We start from the raw sequence: 16150 nt of genomic DNA, 5'->3' as shown, positions 1-16150 counted from the left end.
CTTTTTTCTCTTTTTTTTGCTTTACATAGGCTATATTATCATTCTATAACATGTGTGTGTAGCCTATGTGTGTGCAGCCTAGTGGTGCTATCAGGATTGTGGCTAACGTTAGTTAGCTTAACTGTTAGCTGAAAACACTATCCAAACACTGTACACAACCTAGCTAGTAGTTACCTAGCTAAAATCGCCTACAGTAGCTACACCAGCCAGTTGACTTTATTTTTTTTACCTCCTGATTTGAGGTAAAAGAATGAAAAGAAAGTTTCCCCCCTCATTTGATGTTAAGGTAAAGGTAGATCTTTTAACTTTTTTGTTCATTGAGTGTTCATTGTCTTATTTTATTATCTTTTGTCAACATTTCCTGCTGTTGCCAATTACACCTCAACATGGCTGATGTGGAAATGATTGGTAGGTTGAGGCAACCAAACTTGCAGTAATATGCACATGCAAAATGAAAAGAAGGGTGTTAAATGTCCTGCTTTAACAGATGACAAAGCTAAAAGCAGAGTCAGGAAAATGTCAGACATAGGCCATAGGCCTACACAGTGTGAACACAAACTTGTGCAGCCCTAAGATGAAGTCTACTCTGTCTGAATAACAGAAAAGGTGTGTAAGGTATGTATGAAGGGGCTTTGGCTGTCTATGTGGTAGAATTAGCTTTTGTTTTGCCCATCCTGTTCATCCACAAGGTCAGTGGTTATTGAATAACATGCTCGTTGGGGTTTCAGACCTTTCTTATGGACACTTGAGTGTTTATCTCAGTCTTGTAACCTGGCTGTTAGAAACAGAAACATCAACTGCAGTTCTTGCTTCTTTTTTTTTTTTTTTTTTTTTACTGCATCTGTTATTGTGATAAGTGACACAACATAAATTCCTTGCTGTGGTGAGATTACACTTCTCTATTCTGCTGTATTTTATTGTGGGGTGCTCGCTAAAAATGTACACCAGGCTCCTATATGCCCTTCCAAATGAAGTAATAAAATGATATTATACTGTTGTTAGACACTGAAAAGTATAGCCACGGTGTATAAGCTTGACCTCAAAACAGCCATCTATAACTTTGGCTGGAGTAAAAAATAATTGTGAAATAATGTTATCCTGTGACTGGTAGTTTGACCTCTGGAAATCCTGTACGATACATTCTGCCATTAACTCCCCCTCTTTAAAGAGTATAGTCCGAGGCCTTTAATGACTTTGCATAATGAGTTACATTCTCTTTTTTCATTGGGTGTGCTTTCTAAAAGATCTCTGTATTGTACAGGGGAGAGTGCTAGTCCCCTTTATCTCTAGAAAAAAAACCCTTGTGGCTACAGTTTGATCAATTAAACTCCTGAAAGGGCCCCCCTTCTTTTCATCCCTCTGCCTGAGAGGAATATAAAGTTATCAGTCTTCCCAAGCGATATGAGGACAGAAATAAGTAGTTTGTCTATAAAAATGTCCAGGTACTTTATCAGTGTCCCAGTAGGCCCCGAGGCCCTGACACTGTTCAATGTGGCTCTCCTGTACTCCAGTCTCATGTGTTCTCTCTTTCTCCATCCCTCTCTCCCCCTGTCTACTTTCTCTCTGCCTGCGGCCCGCTCTGCTCTGGCTGGGGTGTACGCTGCCGGCCCTGCACCTCAGTGGGATTGACTGGGGCTCGAGCCCCAAGTGAAGTTATTGATTTCAATCAGTGGCTTGGGAGATTGGAGCTGAGTGATGCTTCAGACTTTAAACAGTGGTCAGCTGCAGTGTTTGTTGTTTGGAGGAAAAGTGCTGCAGGAGGAGGCACTTTGCTTTTGACAAGAAGTCAGATAAACATACAAACAGAATTATATATTTGGCAAGAGAGATCTTAATCTTCCAGTTTGTGCTTTTACTGTACACTATGTTTGTGGGTGTACTTTGAAAGCAAAATGGCCCGAAAGCACAAAGGCTGCAGACAGACAGATGTTGCATATTAAAACTGTTTAGGGCTCCAACTCATGATTATTTCCCTTATTGATTAATGAGTTAAAATAATCAAAGACATATTGCATTTAACTTGCATGTTTTGTTTAACCAATACAAAACACAGAAATATTCATATTCAAAAATCATTTATACTTAAACACAACTTAAATAAAATTGGTTCATCAGTCAAAGTGGTTGCATCAATTAGTTGCTCTTTTGATTGACTAATCAGTAGATTGACTAGGCTAATAGTAACAGCTTTGTGTAAGGGCGATATACACACTTGGGGAAACAGCTTGCTCAACACCTTATATAATTGCTACTTTGCATTACATCTAATATAAACTAATGTACAGTATAAAAAAACAGACCGACTATAACCTCACACACCAATAATAAGGGCTAGTTGCATAATCTGAGGAAAAGAGTGGGAGTTTATGCAATTAATATGCGTTAACACTACATTCTTCCCATAGCGCACAGTGTTTTTTTTTCTCGTTGAGTAGCTACTGAGAAGAGTGAGGTGACAACTTTTTGTTCCATCATTGTTCACAGGAAAGTGCAGGCATAAAGACAGATAGATAAAGTTCCTGTTTTGCTTAAAGAGGGAAGTTAGTTCAGCCGCACAGTGAGTGTGCTGCTGTTTTTATGCTCTCAGAAGCATTTGCATCAAGGCCAGGAGATTAAACGTGTGGGTTGGGAACTGGAGAGAGTGTGTTGTCTCGCTTGGGGCCCCCGATGCCAGAGTTCTAGCTTTCATCGCACTGGGTGAAAGATTTCTCCTGGACGTTTCACTCTCTGTGGCTACAGGTGGGTGGTTCGCGATGCTGTAGGTGGCAGCCACTGTGGATTTCATGCAAAAGTACAGAGGAGGTGCTGTGGGCAAATTGTTTCACAATTGCCAATGTTCAATACTCTGCTGAGATGTTGAATCCCACACGCTATAAACTCATTTGTGTAGTTCGATGGCATTTGGAGTGTTAGAGTTACAATATTTAAAATCGTAGGTGTTTGTTTTTTCTAACAGATATTTACAGTATAATATCAGTTTTTAGACTTCATTATCAAGAACTGTGGAGGGCGAGAATATCCAGTGGGATACTAATGCATCTGTGTGTTGGTTCGCAAAAGGAAAATTACTTGTGGAACTGAAATGATTGGTTGATGAATTCATTAGACATTCGCAGACAGCAAACATGTTCATTAATCTTTGATTTGTCATGTATGATGTGTTGTTACCACTGGCTTTTTTGCATTTGGCATTATTATCTGTTTTTTAATCAACTATGAATCAATTTTGAAAGTCAAGAGCAGATTAAGTTAGTTGCATCCTTGCTTACTTTTCTCATTTCTTGTAGTTTTGATGATAGTAAGGGTCACACAGGCATTACTATAAAATGCAGCAAATATGATATAAGACAATCACAGTGTTTTGAAGCACAGATGAAAAATAAATACTGTGAATGCATTTTTTGCCATGTGAAAACAGGTGATTCACCACCAACCATTAAATAATTTTTTTTCTCTAAATCTCTTTTCCTATAGGCTCCATGTTCAGTGCAGTTGTGCTGGTGATTGGCTGTCTGCTGCAGAGGAAACTAGTAGCCACAGAGGGGCATCGTGGGACCAACCGCGATGTCTTCTATGCAGTGCAGGTGGACGGAGGCATCAGAGCTGCCAGAACTCTGGCCGAACAGCACGGACTGGAGTTCATACAACGGGTCAGTGCACGTTTAAAACCCCAGTTATTACTGCCACCTATGGGCCTGCAATTTACATTTTCTAAATCTGGTTACTGAGTTTTTTCTTTTTTTTCTCCGTCTTCTCGAGAGCTGCCAAAGTGCTGACTTCTATTTCCTATTTGAGGGATATCTGACTTTCATCAAATTACAGCAGCATTTCTGAATATTTCATATCTGATCAAAGACACACAGAGGAGGCCGTCCACACATTGACACACATGCGCACACAGACACAGACACGCACACATACAAGGACATACATGTTACCTTAAAAAGTGCACATATGCATACACAGGCACTTGTGTCTAGCGGGCCTGTGAGAAGGTCCACCATGTGGAGTACTGTGCAGCTTATTGTCTTTGGAGATGATGGGGTCTTTACCCATTTGCCTGAGTTTCAATCTGCCATGCTGAAATATTTCCATTTGTCAGAAGACTAGGTGTGATTTATCCACATCAATACTTTAAAGGTTACTTTGGTTGTTGAGTCTGAAAGTGTGTCAGCCCCTTCCAAAAGAAGGAAAAAATGTTCTCGGCTGCACAAAAAAAGAAGAAGAAGGGAAAAAATGGGCTTGGAGCGGGTGTTGGTTAGGTGGAATACAGTAGTTCTGCTTTTTTGTAAGAGTGAGTTCAAAGAGGGGGTTTGAGGGTATAAGAGATTTTGAAATGAACTTCTGATTCTCTTTTATGAAAGATTCAGACAGAAAGATTTAAAAGGTAAGAGCCCTTATGAATTGACATTAATTCCTGCTGTGCTCTGTTTAAATTTAAGAATTAAAAAGGGATCCTTTTTATTTAACTCCCTCCCTCTTTTCAAATGTAAAGACCGACCAATAAACAGACATTTTGATAAAATGCACTATTTGATTAATATCTTGTTGTAAGCAGCTCCTCATGACATCAGAGTCTTGTGATTGACCCTAAAGTAAGCAGTATTCTTAACAGGCATTAAATAGCATAGGGGCAGTTGTTTTTTACTTATTAAACCAAAAATAGTATATTTCTTTCTTTTTTTCATAAAATCTTTAGCTATTATGTTTTTCATTTTCATCATTGAGAATATAAATGTTTAAAGTCAGAGAGAGGAATCAGAGAAAACACAATTTTAGTTGCACTTCATTAATTTAAAGTGTAGTCCACGTTGTTTGTTGTTGGCAGATGTATATTCCTCCATTGATTTTGCTCATGGCAGATGATCAAAAATGCAGTGATTTGAGGTTATTGATGAGTGATACTGGAGATGTGTGACTGTGCGTGTGTGTGTTTTGACATTATTGATAAGAGTTAGTGGGAGTGTCCGCCGGCCTGGTGGAGGGCTGTGTGCGGCGTTGACTCTGGGGAACAGGGACGCAAGCTCATTTCAACCTTGGCCCTGCTGCCTCTGCTGCTGCTGCTGCTGCCTGGATCATGAATAAAACATCTCTTTGACCTTTATCAGAAGTGTATTGGACAGTCCACCCCCGTCTCTGTCTTCCTCTCTGCCCGTCTCTCTCTCATTGTCCCTCATGTATGCACATAAACACCTCTGCCTCCTCCCGCATTGTTTTCCTGCTCTTTTATACGCCGCTGATAATCCCTCAATGCGGCGATCAGTCGAAATGACCAAAACAAAAGCAAATGAGACTTGCGCAGCATTATGCGTCGACACAGTGTTATGAAATACATAAAGCCCTTCCAATATCAGTAGTTTTGTGAAACGATGAAGAACCCAATCCTGCAGCAAATCAGAAATCAGTGGTCGGATGCAGTGGTGTGATCCTGGAGTAATAATGTCAAGATATGCAGTAAAGTGTGCTTGTGTGTTAATAAGGCGTCCAAGCCAGCAAAACCCTATCCTGAGATCCTCAGACAGTCCCCACTTCCACAGCCCCCCCATCCCCACACACCCCCACACCCCAGGTCCAATCTGCTGACTGGCTCCTTTTACCTGTCTGTCGCCAGAGGCTGATGCTAAATGTCACTGACACTAAATCGCCTTTGTTAAGTTAAACCTATTTTAATTGTGTCAGCTGTGATTTGCGCTGTGCATGCAGCAAATATTGTATATCAAGAAGAAGCTCAGGCTTCACAATTTGCTGTGATTTTTTTTTCTTTTTCTTTTTCTTTTTTTTTATGAAAACATTGAAGTGGAATGAAAAGTCTGACAAGCCCAATGCCAGCTTGGAGGATTGTGATGTCTGCTGGCATTCCAGTGGTAATGCCGCATGAGTGAAATGGGAATCAAATGTCTCCATGCTGGCACTCAACATATTGTTGGTCTCTTTGATTTAGTGTACAGCATCCAGGAAAATGTCATCGCGTCTCTCCATTGTGTAGACTTGACATATCCATTTTGCAATTGTAAAATACAAAGAAAAAACAAAAGCAAAAAAATACCCAAGGTGATGTCTTTATGCTTCACGGACAGATTTACTGTGATGCATTGGAGTTGCTATTTTGCAGGTGCCTCAGATAGACTGCAGCCTCTCCTGTCAGTCAGTGTAATTTTTAAACACATTGAGGAGACAGAGTCGGTCTGTTCACAGTTATACGTCTAGTTTAACATTTTTGTTCATCTCGAAATGGCTCCACCTTTTTAAATTAGAGGCGAAATCGGCTCATGCAGTAAAATGATGCGAAATCAAAATAAAGCAACGAATCCAACAAAAGCAGTTCACCCTGGAAGGCAGCTCTCACGTGTAATTGTTATGGCTGTGTGGCAGCGCTGATGTGGATTAGTGTCATACAATAGTGAGTCTCATCTTCATCCAAGGCTGTGTTGGTGGTGGTGGTGGTGGTGGTGGTGTAATGTAATCATTGTGGGCCAGAGAGAGAGAAAGAAATGTCCTGACTATGCAGGTAATGGCAGTGAAACCCTGCACCTGTAATGGTGCAGGGTTTCACACACCACCACAAAGGAAAAACAACCTGATTGTGATCTAAAATAGACGATTTTCTGTTTCACTTTATACCGCCACAGAACAACAGCGCAGCGACTTGATGCTACACGCTGATTAAAAAAAAAAAAAAAAAAAAAAGTCTCAGCTTGCAGCCTTACTTACAATACCGACCGACCTAGTTTTAAGTTGCATCACATGATACCACATTGTTTACAGGTATTATTTCTTGCTTACTTAAGAGTTTGCAAATCCGATTAGAGCCAGATTAAGTCTGTGTTGCATTGTTTTTATTTTAGCTGAGATCACTGCAGCAAGAATTACTTCCCCATGTGTGTGTGTCTGTGTGTGTGTGTGTAGGCTTTTTTTGTCTTGAACTCTGACACCAGGAAGTCCCTGGTCTCCAACCAATGGTGAAAGGCCTCCCAGATTCCCCTTCTCTCCAGTCAGGTGGAATACTGCCGGCAGATTACCATATCATTACCATATCATTAGCATAACATTACCGCCGCACAGCTTGGCTCGCTGTCTGCGGATGTGCTATCAGCTCATCGAGAGATTCAATCCCCAATCCGCTCCGTACTTCCACCCTCCCCTCCCCTCCGCCTCCCTCCCCCTCCCCTCAGTACACTCGAGGTGTGTTTTCCATCCGAGTAAAGCAGATGTAATTGAGGTAGAGCACTGGATTTACCGGCTAAATGAAATCACACAAATGCTTCACGATCAGCCGGGGCCGCTGTCGTACACATTCAGAGAGCTCCTTCTTTGAAACCTCATAGCGCTGCACCCAATTCAGAATTTCTAATATCCTCTCAGAAATAGCCTCAGTGAGATGCTAAGCTATGTCAAGCCTTACTCCGGCTGGATTACTCCAGGCTGTTATGTTATGACCAGGTGTGTGTGTGTGTGTGTGTGCAAAAGGAAAAAGGCCAGCGTGCCACCATCTTCTCCGTGGCCCCTTCCTTTCCCTGTTCTGTACCGTAGGGCACCCAGGGGCGCCGAAAGGGACACCAATCCTCTAATGGTTGGGAACGAGGGCCCATTCCATTAGTCAGGGGGCCCAGAGTTCACCGCTGCTCCCCAGCAGGAGGAGGGGAGGGGGGAGCCAAATGGAGGCAGGTGTTGGCCGGGGGCAACACAGAGGGCAACGCAGCACCAGCTGCATGCTGGGAAATGCACATCACCGCTCCTTCTCTGCCTATTTCTATTTCTTCATGCAAGTACAAATGCACGCACACTTTTGTGCATATAGCATGCACAGCGCACACACACACACAGACACACACACACGCACACACCCTGACTTCCTATCACTCGCTTTTGTCACCAATTTCATTCATTCCAGTAAGCTTTTCTCCATTTTCCTTATCTCTTTCTTTCGCTCTCTCAGCCTCACACACTCATTCACTCACGCCTATCTCCATCTCTTTCATTTTCGGTCTCTCTTTGCTCACCCCCCACTCCCCCCTCCATGCCTCACGCCCCCCCTCCCCACTCCCCACTCCATCCCCGCTCATACCTCACTCTCATTTGTAAATGGAGAGAGAGGACTTGACTGAGAAATATGTGGAGAAGATGTGGTTTCCCTCCCAGGTGGGAAACTCTGGTGGGAGGTGAGGAGGAGGAGGAGGAGGAGGAGGAGGAGAGGGAGGAGAGGAAGGAAGGAAGGGGTGAGGAGGAGGAGAGCACAAATTATGATACCACTCCCTCTCTTTCTCTTCCTCTCTCTCTCTCTCTCTCTCCCTGGGCCGAGATGATGTATGGCTGCAAAGGCCACATGTTGGCCGTGTGATGGATTAAAGCACTTTGTAGGAAAATTACTGAGAGCGCCTCAGCACACCCGAGTCTAGCCCTTAATAAAACTCTCTTCAATATTGAAATGGAGAGAGAGAGAGAGAGGGAGAGGGAACGAGAGAGAGATAAAGAAGATAGAGGAAGATGGTGGACGAGTGCAGGGAGTGGTCATAGGACCAGCACAATGCTCATTGTTGGATTTTACTACAAGGTTTTGTTTTGATTAGAGTGAAGACTTTAGAGAGAAACAAGTGGAATTGAATCGGGTTTTATGAAGCGGTTGTTAATTAGATCCTCGGCGGATGAACTCTTGCGATAGGCTCGTCGCTTCTCACTCATGTGGAGGGTTTCATCTAATCTGGTTTCAGCGGTTTCCATTTTTTTTAAATCCAAAATAAGAAACAAAGCAGAAAGCAAGTTTTCAAAGAAACACAGAATCCAGTCCAAACGTCTGTTAATATGACTTCAGTGCACGTCAGTCTGAATTTCCAAACAGCGGCTCCCTGCTGATTTATTTACATCCAGGTGGAGAGTTGTTTTTCAGTTAGTATAATTGTGAGATTTCACAGTTTTTTACTTGAGAGTGGATTTTATTTTGGCTGCTGGTTCCTGATGGACAGAAATAACTGCAGCAGGCCTGTAGAGACTCTGACTTGATTGTAATAATGATGTATGGTGGGGTGAAAAAGCAATAATCCTGTTTATGCATTACTCAGCTAATTCCTACATTACTCAGTCATTCAGCTCATTCGCCGCTGACAAGTATGGTACTTTTTAACTGCCTAAACACATTTTAATGCGATGACTCATGATATATAATAACATAAACAAAATTACGTTTTTACACATTTCCTGGGACAATATTATTGTTTGTGTCATTGGAGAAGAGATGAAAAATGTTAAAATAATGAATCAGTTAATTAATGGAATAATTACCACAGTAATCAATATTGGAAATAAATGTCCTGAGTTAGAGAACAGCACAAAAACACTTTGAATAATCACCATGTAATATGTCATTCATTCACTTATTGAAAGGATATGAAGCGAATTTAAAGACGCTTGGCTTGCATTAACCCAGACTCTATTGTGATATGCAAATGTGACTGGGTCCCACATACCATCATGTATTTTGAAGTAATACAGTTTGAGTTTCCTGTAGCATACATTTTTCTTTTCTTTTTTGCTATGTAGATGTGCACAGATATTGTGTTTTTAATCATCATGTCTCTGCGTTTTTCTGTCATGCCTTGACTTTGTGATGTTTCCATTGTTATGCTTCAAAAACAGAGTCCATGTTGTAACATAGGCTACTGAAATAGTCCTGTAAAATTAAGGGTTAGGCTAATACTTTATAAGCAGCAGTATTTGTCACTTCAAGATATTTCGCAGAAGCTTTCCATCTCCATGCATTTCCTGCCAATACTGTAACCAACAAGGCTTAACTGCTCACCCCATTTAGCCCCTAGCGTACACCCTCCATCACCCAGCCAGCCCTCCTCCCGTCTCTCCTTCCCCTGCTCCTCCATAGTGAGGGCTGTGGAGGCTGCAGCCTCTGTAGGGCTGTTAGTATACACAACAGCTGCTGTTTTCTCCATAGGGTGGGATGCCTCACGTGGCTCTCGCATACAGCTTCAATGACTCTTGATGTCTGTGTTTGTTTTTGCCCTTCATGCGTTTCGCTTCTCTTCGCCCTGCGTTTCTCTTTCCGTTTGTCTGGCGGAGGCCGTCGCAGCAGCAGCGGGGCATCAGGCTCCTGCAGATGTTCCTCAAAGTCCGACTCTGCTGCACGGCCGTCGGAGGCTGCGGTTCACATCAGGCTTACGGTGATGTTTGTTTTTGAAGACTAGCTCATAGTTTGTGTCACCGCTAACATGTAGTGTTTTTAATTATGGCAGCTTTTAAATGAATTTATAATTGGGATGTTGGGAAAATCACAGTAAACAGATGAGACCACTAAGCTGCAATGACTCATTGTCTCTGTACCTGGTGAGTGGTGTTGAAGCCTGCTGCAAAGTAGGTTTAGTATCCCAAATATGAAGATATTTAATGTTGGAAACATGTATATTTACTTTTTTTGAGCACCTGTCACCTTATATAAACCGACTTTGCCAACCCCTTTGTTTGGCGCTGGGTACCCTGAGGTGATTGGAGCGCTTTGGCTGGAAACATCTGCCTGCAGCTGGAAACAAATATGATGAGAGTGACTGTGTGTCAAAGCACTGAGGTCACAGGCCATAAACATTTTGTGTGGGCTCTTCTACTTGAGCAATTTCCTCTTATATCTTGCATAGTCATTTAACCCACTGCTTATGTAACAATATTGAAGTGCAGCTTTAAGTGTAACTTATTAAAACATGACTTTTTAGAGGTTTTCAACTTTTCGTGTTGATTTTACTGCAGTGTGTGTCTGCACGAGTGTGTGTCTCAGTTTCCCTGGACAGACTGTGTTTTAATGCAAACTGTTAGATTTTTAGCTTGTTTTAACTAGCCATTGGGCCACTCTTCTAACTTGTGGGCATTTGTTGTTAGTTTTTTTTGTCATATGGTTTATAATGTGATTCAAGACTTATTATTTAATTAAATAATAATGGTGTCAACTTTTAAGGCAGAGATGGACAGCCTCTCAGTGATCATCAAAAAGCTTCAAGTCACTTTCTCAAACTCTTTTAAACAAACAAAAAATAACTGAACAGAAAATTAAGGAACAAAAGGACATTAAAAAAAATAAACAAAGTATGAAAAACAAGCATTAAGGAACAAAAAGTAGAACAAGTACAATATAATACCTGCAGCTCTTGCTGAGCCTCTGTGTTTCACAGTGTCTTAAATCAGCATTTTCTTTCAAGTGAGTTGTTTTTGAATTTGGATGCATGGGCCTTCAGTCATATGCTGCGCAGTATGATAATCAAATGTGACACTTGAAGAGGGAGCGCAGGCATCGTTTTATCTATAGAGTCAGTGAGAAAATCAAAACAAAATACAGACATGAGGAAAATTTGTAATAACGCTGTGTTCATTTTCAAGTTCAAGAAATCATTATACTGGAGGTAAGTAAACTGAATACTTCTTTACATGTTAAAAAATACATCACATTTTCTCCCCTTCAATCTGCACTAAATATCCCATGATGACAAAGTTAAACCTGAACTTTAGAGAATTTGGAAAATGCGTTTAAAGGTAGAACCTGAAATGTCACATTGACATAAGTATTCAGACCATTTCTATGACACAGGAAATGTAGCTTAACTGCCTTCAGTTTCTTTCAATCATCTTTTGAGATGTTTCTACATCTTGACTGGAGGTAACTTGGGGTAAGTTCAATTGATTGGATTCATTTTCACTGAAAAAATGTCTAAAAGCAATTACGTGATTTTTGGAGGGTTTTGTAACAAGCAGTATTCCCGTAGGTCTGCAGAATAGGGTTTGTAAGCTGCAGCCTCTCTGTACCACCACAGCGCTCATGGATCTAATGATGCACACTGATTTTACTTTTTACTTTGTCAAGAAAACTCAGGTGCACATTAGCTTCCATGAGTCTGAGATGGAAGAAGTTTGCAACCAACCAGCACGCTCCCTCAGGCTGCATGGCCACCTGACCAAACTGAGCAGTCAGATGGGAGAAGGGATGACCAAAAACCCAATGGCCAGTCTGGCCGAGCTCCAGAGATGCCGTGTGGGGATGGGGAAATATATCTTTCCACAAGAACAACCATCACAGCTGCACATTGATCTGAGCTTTACGGAGAGTGGACTGATGGAAACAGTTCCTCTGTGAAAGTTTTCTAAAAAGCACCTAAAGGACCCTCAGACTGTGATGAAACCAAGATTCAACCGTTTGGCCTCATATCTGAGGGAATCCAGACATGATACTTGGAACTGGCAGACATTTCTAAAATTCAGTCTTCCCTCTGTTGTCATGGGGTATCGAGTGCAGATTGATGAGGGATCTTTATTTTTTAGCATAAGGCTGCAACATAACAAAATGTGGAAAAAGTGGAGGTGTCTGAACACTTTCCAAAGAAACTAAAGTAAAAAAAAAAACATCCGGCGGAGTAGCTCTGCTGAAGTGTACCGTGTATCACCATGAAGTTTATTCTGTATCCTTGCATGTTCCTCAGGCTGTGTATTAGGGTTAGACGCTGAAACAAAAATAAACAGCCACGATGGAATAATTAAAATACAGTTGTTTAATTGAATAATCTGTTATTCCTCTTTCTCATCGCTCTGATTTCCAACTTGTGTAATTGGAAGTGATTTTTGGTTGGACTCCAAAATGCTGAACTCCGTTTTCACTCCTCATGGGAGCTTCATTAGTTGTTCATCTCAGCAGTAGAGAGTCAGGTCTGCAGCTCATCCAACAGGAAGTCATAGTTGAGGATAAAGTTTCTTCTTTTTGTTTCCTTATCATACAGCATATTCAATGAGATTACCTTTTAGCAGTGTTGCCTTACAGCAAGAATGTTCTGTGTTTGGAAACACTGGGTGTTCTCTCCATCTCTGCACATGCAGGTCAGACCTCTGTGAGACTCTAAGCTGCAGATATAGCGATAGATCATGTTCTTGTAATTAGTCCACTTGCAGTATTTTCGAGATTCCAAAAGCAGAAGCACAAGATGCAGAAACTGGGCATCTTTCCATTGTTTCAACCTTAGAAAGAAGGACAGGAGGTGATTAATGTAAGGGGAGGATTGTTGTTTAATGTGGCTACTTTACTACTTTACAGTTTGTCATGTATTTGAAACCACAAAGTATAGTTAACTTTTATTCTGGGAGGTTTTCAGCACCATTTCTATCTGAGACAAGGCTGCTGTTTTCTTTTGCTCCAGTCATCAGAGATCCACTTAAGTTTCAAAGGAGCTTCCATTGCTTATATGAGACCAACAACCACTCCTGTTTTGTCCATTCTTCGTTCAACACTCTGATTTGCTGTGTCTGTTTCCAGGACCTGAAGTCAGATATTATCGTTTGAGGGCTTCGCTGCACTCCTCCTACAGCGACAGCACTGTCATGCTAATTTCCTCTTGTTCAGTGCTTTGGACTGAGGTTATGCCTTGGAGAGATTCAGTTTCACAGTCAAGGGCTTTAGAAGAGTGATTTGAATAGTTGCAGCAGTCTGCCAGCTAATACCTCCGTCTGCAGTCTGAAGGTCTAGTTGAATTGTGGAGTCTTCCTCAGCCCAAGAAGAGGGCGTTAGGGTCAGGGCGCTGTGCTTCTGTCTATGCCGTGTATTTACTGTAAGTAATATTAGATGTGATGTATTGATGTTGAGTCTGAAACTCCTTTTATCATTAAAGAGGTTAAGTTTTTGTTCCTCTCTGTTTGTCCACCAGTTCACAGGATGACTCAGATAATGTTTTGTCAAAGGGAAAACAAATAAAAAACATAGATAATATACACGTGGGACAATGGAATCAAATGTTAATGTACTTCAAAATGTTACTTGACATGAGCACTGGTAACATAAATAAGAATGTCATTTATAAGTAGTAGTAAGTAATTAGATTTATCACAGTGCTGGTTATCTTATGGACTTTTCCCCTTTTCATGGATCCCTATATATAGATAGATAGATAGATAGATAGATAGATAGATAGATAGATAGATAGATAGATAGATAGATAGATAGATAGATAGATAGATAGATAGATAGATAGATAGATAGATAAAAAGATAGAAAAACTGCTGATGAGTGATTTCCACTGACAAGACAAAGAGTAGATTATTCTCAGATACACTGACAAGAGGACACAGAGACTCCAAAATGTTGCCTGCAGTTTGTTATTCAGTCTTTTAAGAACTCACTTTGGTGTTGTGTTTGGTGTAAAGGCAAAAATCTCAGAGCTGTAAATTACAGAGCTGTAATAAACAGTCTGCAGAGTTGAGTATCTACTGTTTGTGGATCTACATGTCCAGCTCACTTAGTTGACTGATGACTCAAGCATGCAGTATCAGTGTGTGTGTGTCTGTGTCTGAACACTCTCATGATTAGTGTTCTTAGTGACTGACTGGCTGATGGGGTTGATTTGTCCGACAGTGCTGTGTGTCAGGCAGCCTCAGCGTCCACGCTGAAGAACATGAGTGAAGGAGCGGTTAATTGATAGTGACAAGGCGCTTCCAGCCTTAATTGCTGCTGGTGAATTAGATTACCTTTTCAAAGTGCCTTCATTAGCAGAGGGAGAGCCATACCAATGGTCTTCTGATTGGCCTCATATTGTTTTGCTGTGAACCTGCTCTGGCAGGGCACAAGGATGTGTGTGTATGTTTGGGATAGTGCGTGTTGTTGTGGTTGGTTTGAAATTGCTCACTAATTCTCATGTACAGCTATACTTTGACTGTTACACACATCCACTGTCAATAATGTCACGTTGTAAAAGTGACACAGCAGCAAGTGTTTATCTTTTTTATGGGTTACCAGATACTCTCTCTGGGGGTGTGTGTGTGTTTTCTGCTGCTACCCCAGTGCAGTGAGCAGGAGTTAGTATTAAAAACATTCAACAGCACTGTGTCTTTTAAGAAACTGCCATCTTCGCAACTCACTGCAAGTATTGTGCACTGAGAAAACTGTTGACGGTGAGGTCTGTGTCAGCAAACAGGGAGATTAAACTCGAGCACAACTGTATATGGACCTTAAAGGGATAGTTCAACATTTTGGCAAATTGGCCCATTGCCATTATCCCTATAGTTTTAGGAGTAGGTTTGTTACCTTTAATTGTCGGTGCAAGCTATTTTTAGAGTGGTGGAGCAGAGCTGCTCAGAGCTACGCTATGTAGGCTCATGGGATTTCTTGGTTTCCAACAATTCCAAAACGCTCTCATGGACAAGTTGTGACCTGCACATTCACCACGCTATGAGATAATAACAGAACGTTACGAGACAGAGTTGTTTTCGAGGCAAATGCAGAGACTGCTTGCCGAAAAACTGCCCCTGATGGGAATGTGCATCAGCGTTTTTGCATGAAATTACCTTGAAAACAACTCTGTCTCGTAACGTTCCGTTATTATCTCATAGCGTGGTGAATGTGCAGGTCACCACTTGTCCACGAGAGCGTTTTGGAGTTGTTGTATTGTGTATTTGATGAGTTTGATGAAGGAAACCAAGAAATCCCATGAGCCTCCGTAGCGTAGCTCTTTGCAGCTCTGCTCCGCCTTTCTAAAGATAACTTGCACCGACAATTAAAGGTAACAAACCTACAGTACTACTATAGGGATTATGGCAATGGGCCAATTTGCCAAAATGTTAAACTATCCCTTTAAACTAAAACATGTGTCTATAAGACCTGACCCTAACAGACCTAAAACAAACCTGAGCCTGACCGTAGCTTGAAGCTTAAAGCAGAAGTAAGCGATCCGGTCGTTTTGGCTAACTTCTTGTCAGCCGATGGAGTTAACAGCCCCCGCCCTCATCATGGATATATTGGTCCTCGTTCCTACGTCACCACATTCACGCGCATCCCTTGGCTGCACACACAGCCCTTCATGCCGTTCTCTCTCCTCATTGGATAAAGGTTGTAGGATACAAGGAAGTATACAAGAAGTTTTCTCCTCGGCTTACAGCAGAGCAGAGTGACTGACAGACCCGTGTTTTGGACCAAACACTCTATGTAAGTGATTGCTGTTGGAAGATATAACTATTTAAGACTTATATTAACACAAACATTCCGCTTACTTCTGCTTTAATGCTACAAATGAGCTGTCAGGTTGTGGCCTCCCACTCAAACTATACAGTGAGAATGTTAGGCAACAGGTAAAGTCAGTGATCAGACATGGTCAAGTGTCGGTTCGGACTTCCAGCTGGTTGTAACCTTCCA

At 41.6% G+C, this 16150-nt stretch overlaps 1 protein-coding gene across 1 annotated transcript in view; it reads left to right on the top strand.

Moving 5' to 3' along the window:
- Nucleotides 1-386: 386 nt before the first annotated feature.
- LOC310999766 (PC3-like endoprotease variant B) overlaps nt 387-16150 on the top strand; it is a gene marked incomplete at both ends in the record, with an annotated part of 161223 nt that continues 145459 nt past the window's right edge. The window contains 2 exons of the mRNA XM_083990320.1: nt 387-408; nt 3475-3650. Coding sequence (XP_083846446.1) covers nt 387-408; nt 3475-3650 — 198 coding nt within the window. The remainder of the gene's footprint in view (nt 409-3474; nt 3651-16150) is intronic.

The sequence above is a fragment of the Trachurus trachurus genome (genome assembly GCF_905171665.1).
Source record: "Trachurus trachurus genome assembly, chromosome: 16".
Taxonomy (NCBI): domain Eukaryota; kingdom Metazoa; phylum Chordata; class Actinopteri; order Carangiformes; family Carangidae; genus Trachurus; species Trachurus trachurus.
Note: the sequence above shows the minus strand (reverse complement) of the source record. Positions and strands in the feature narration are given on the sequence as shown.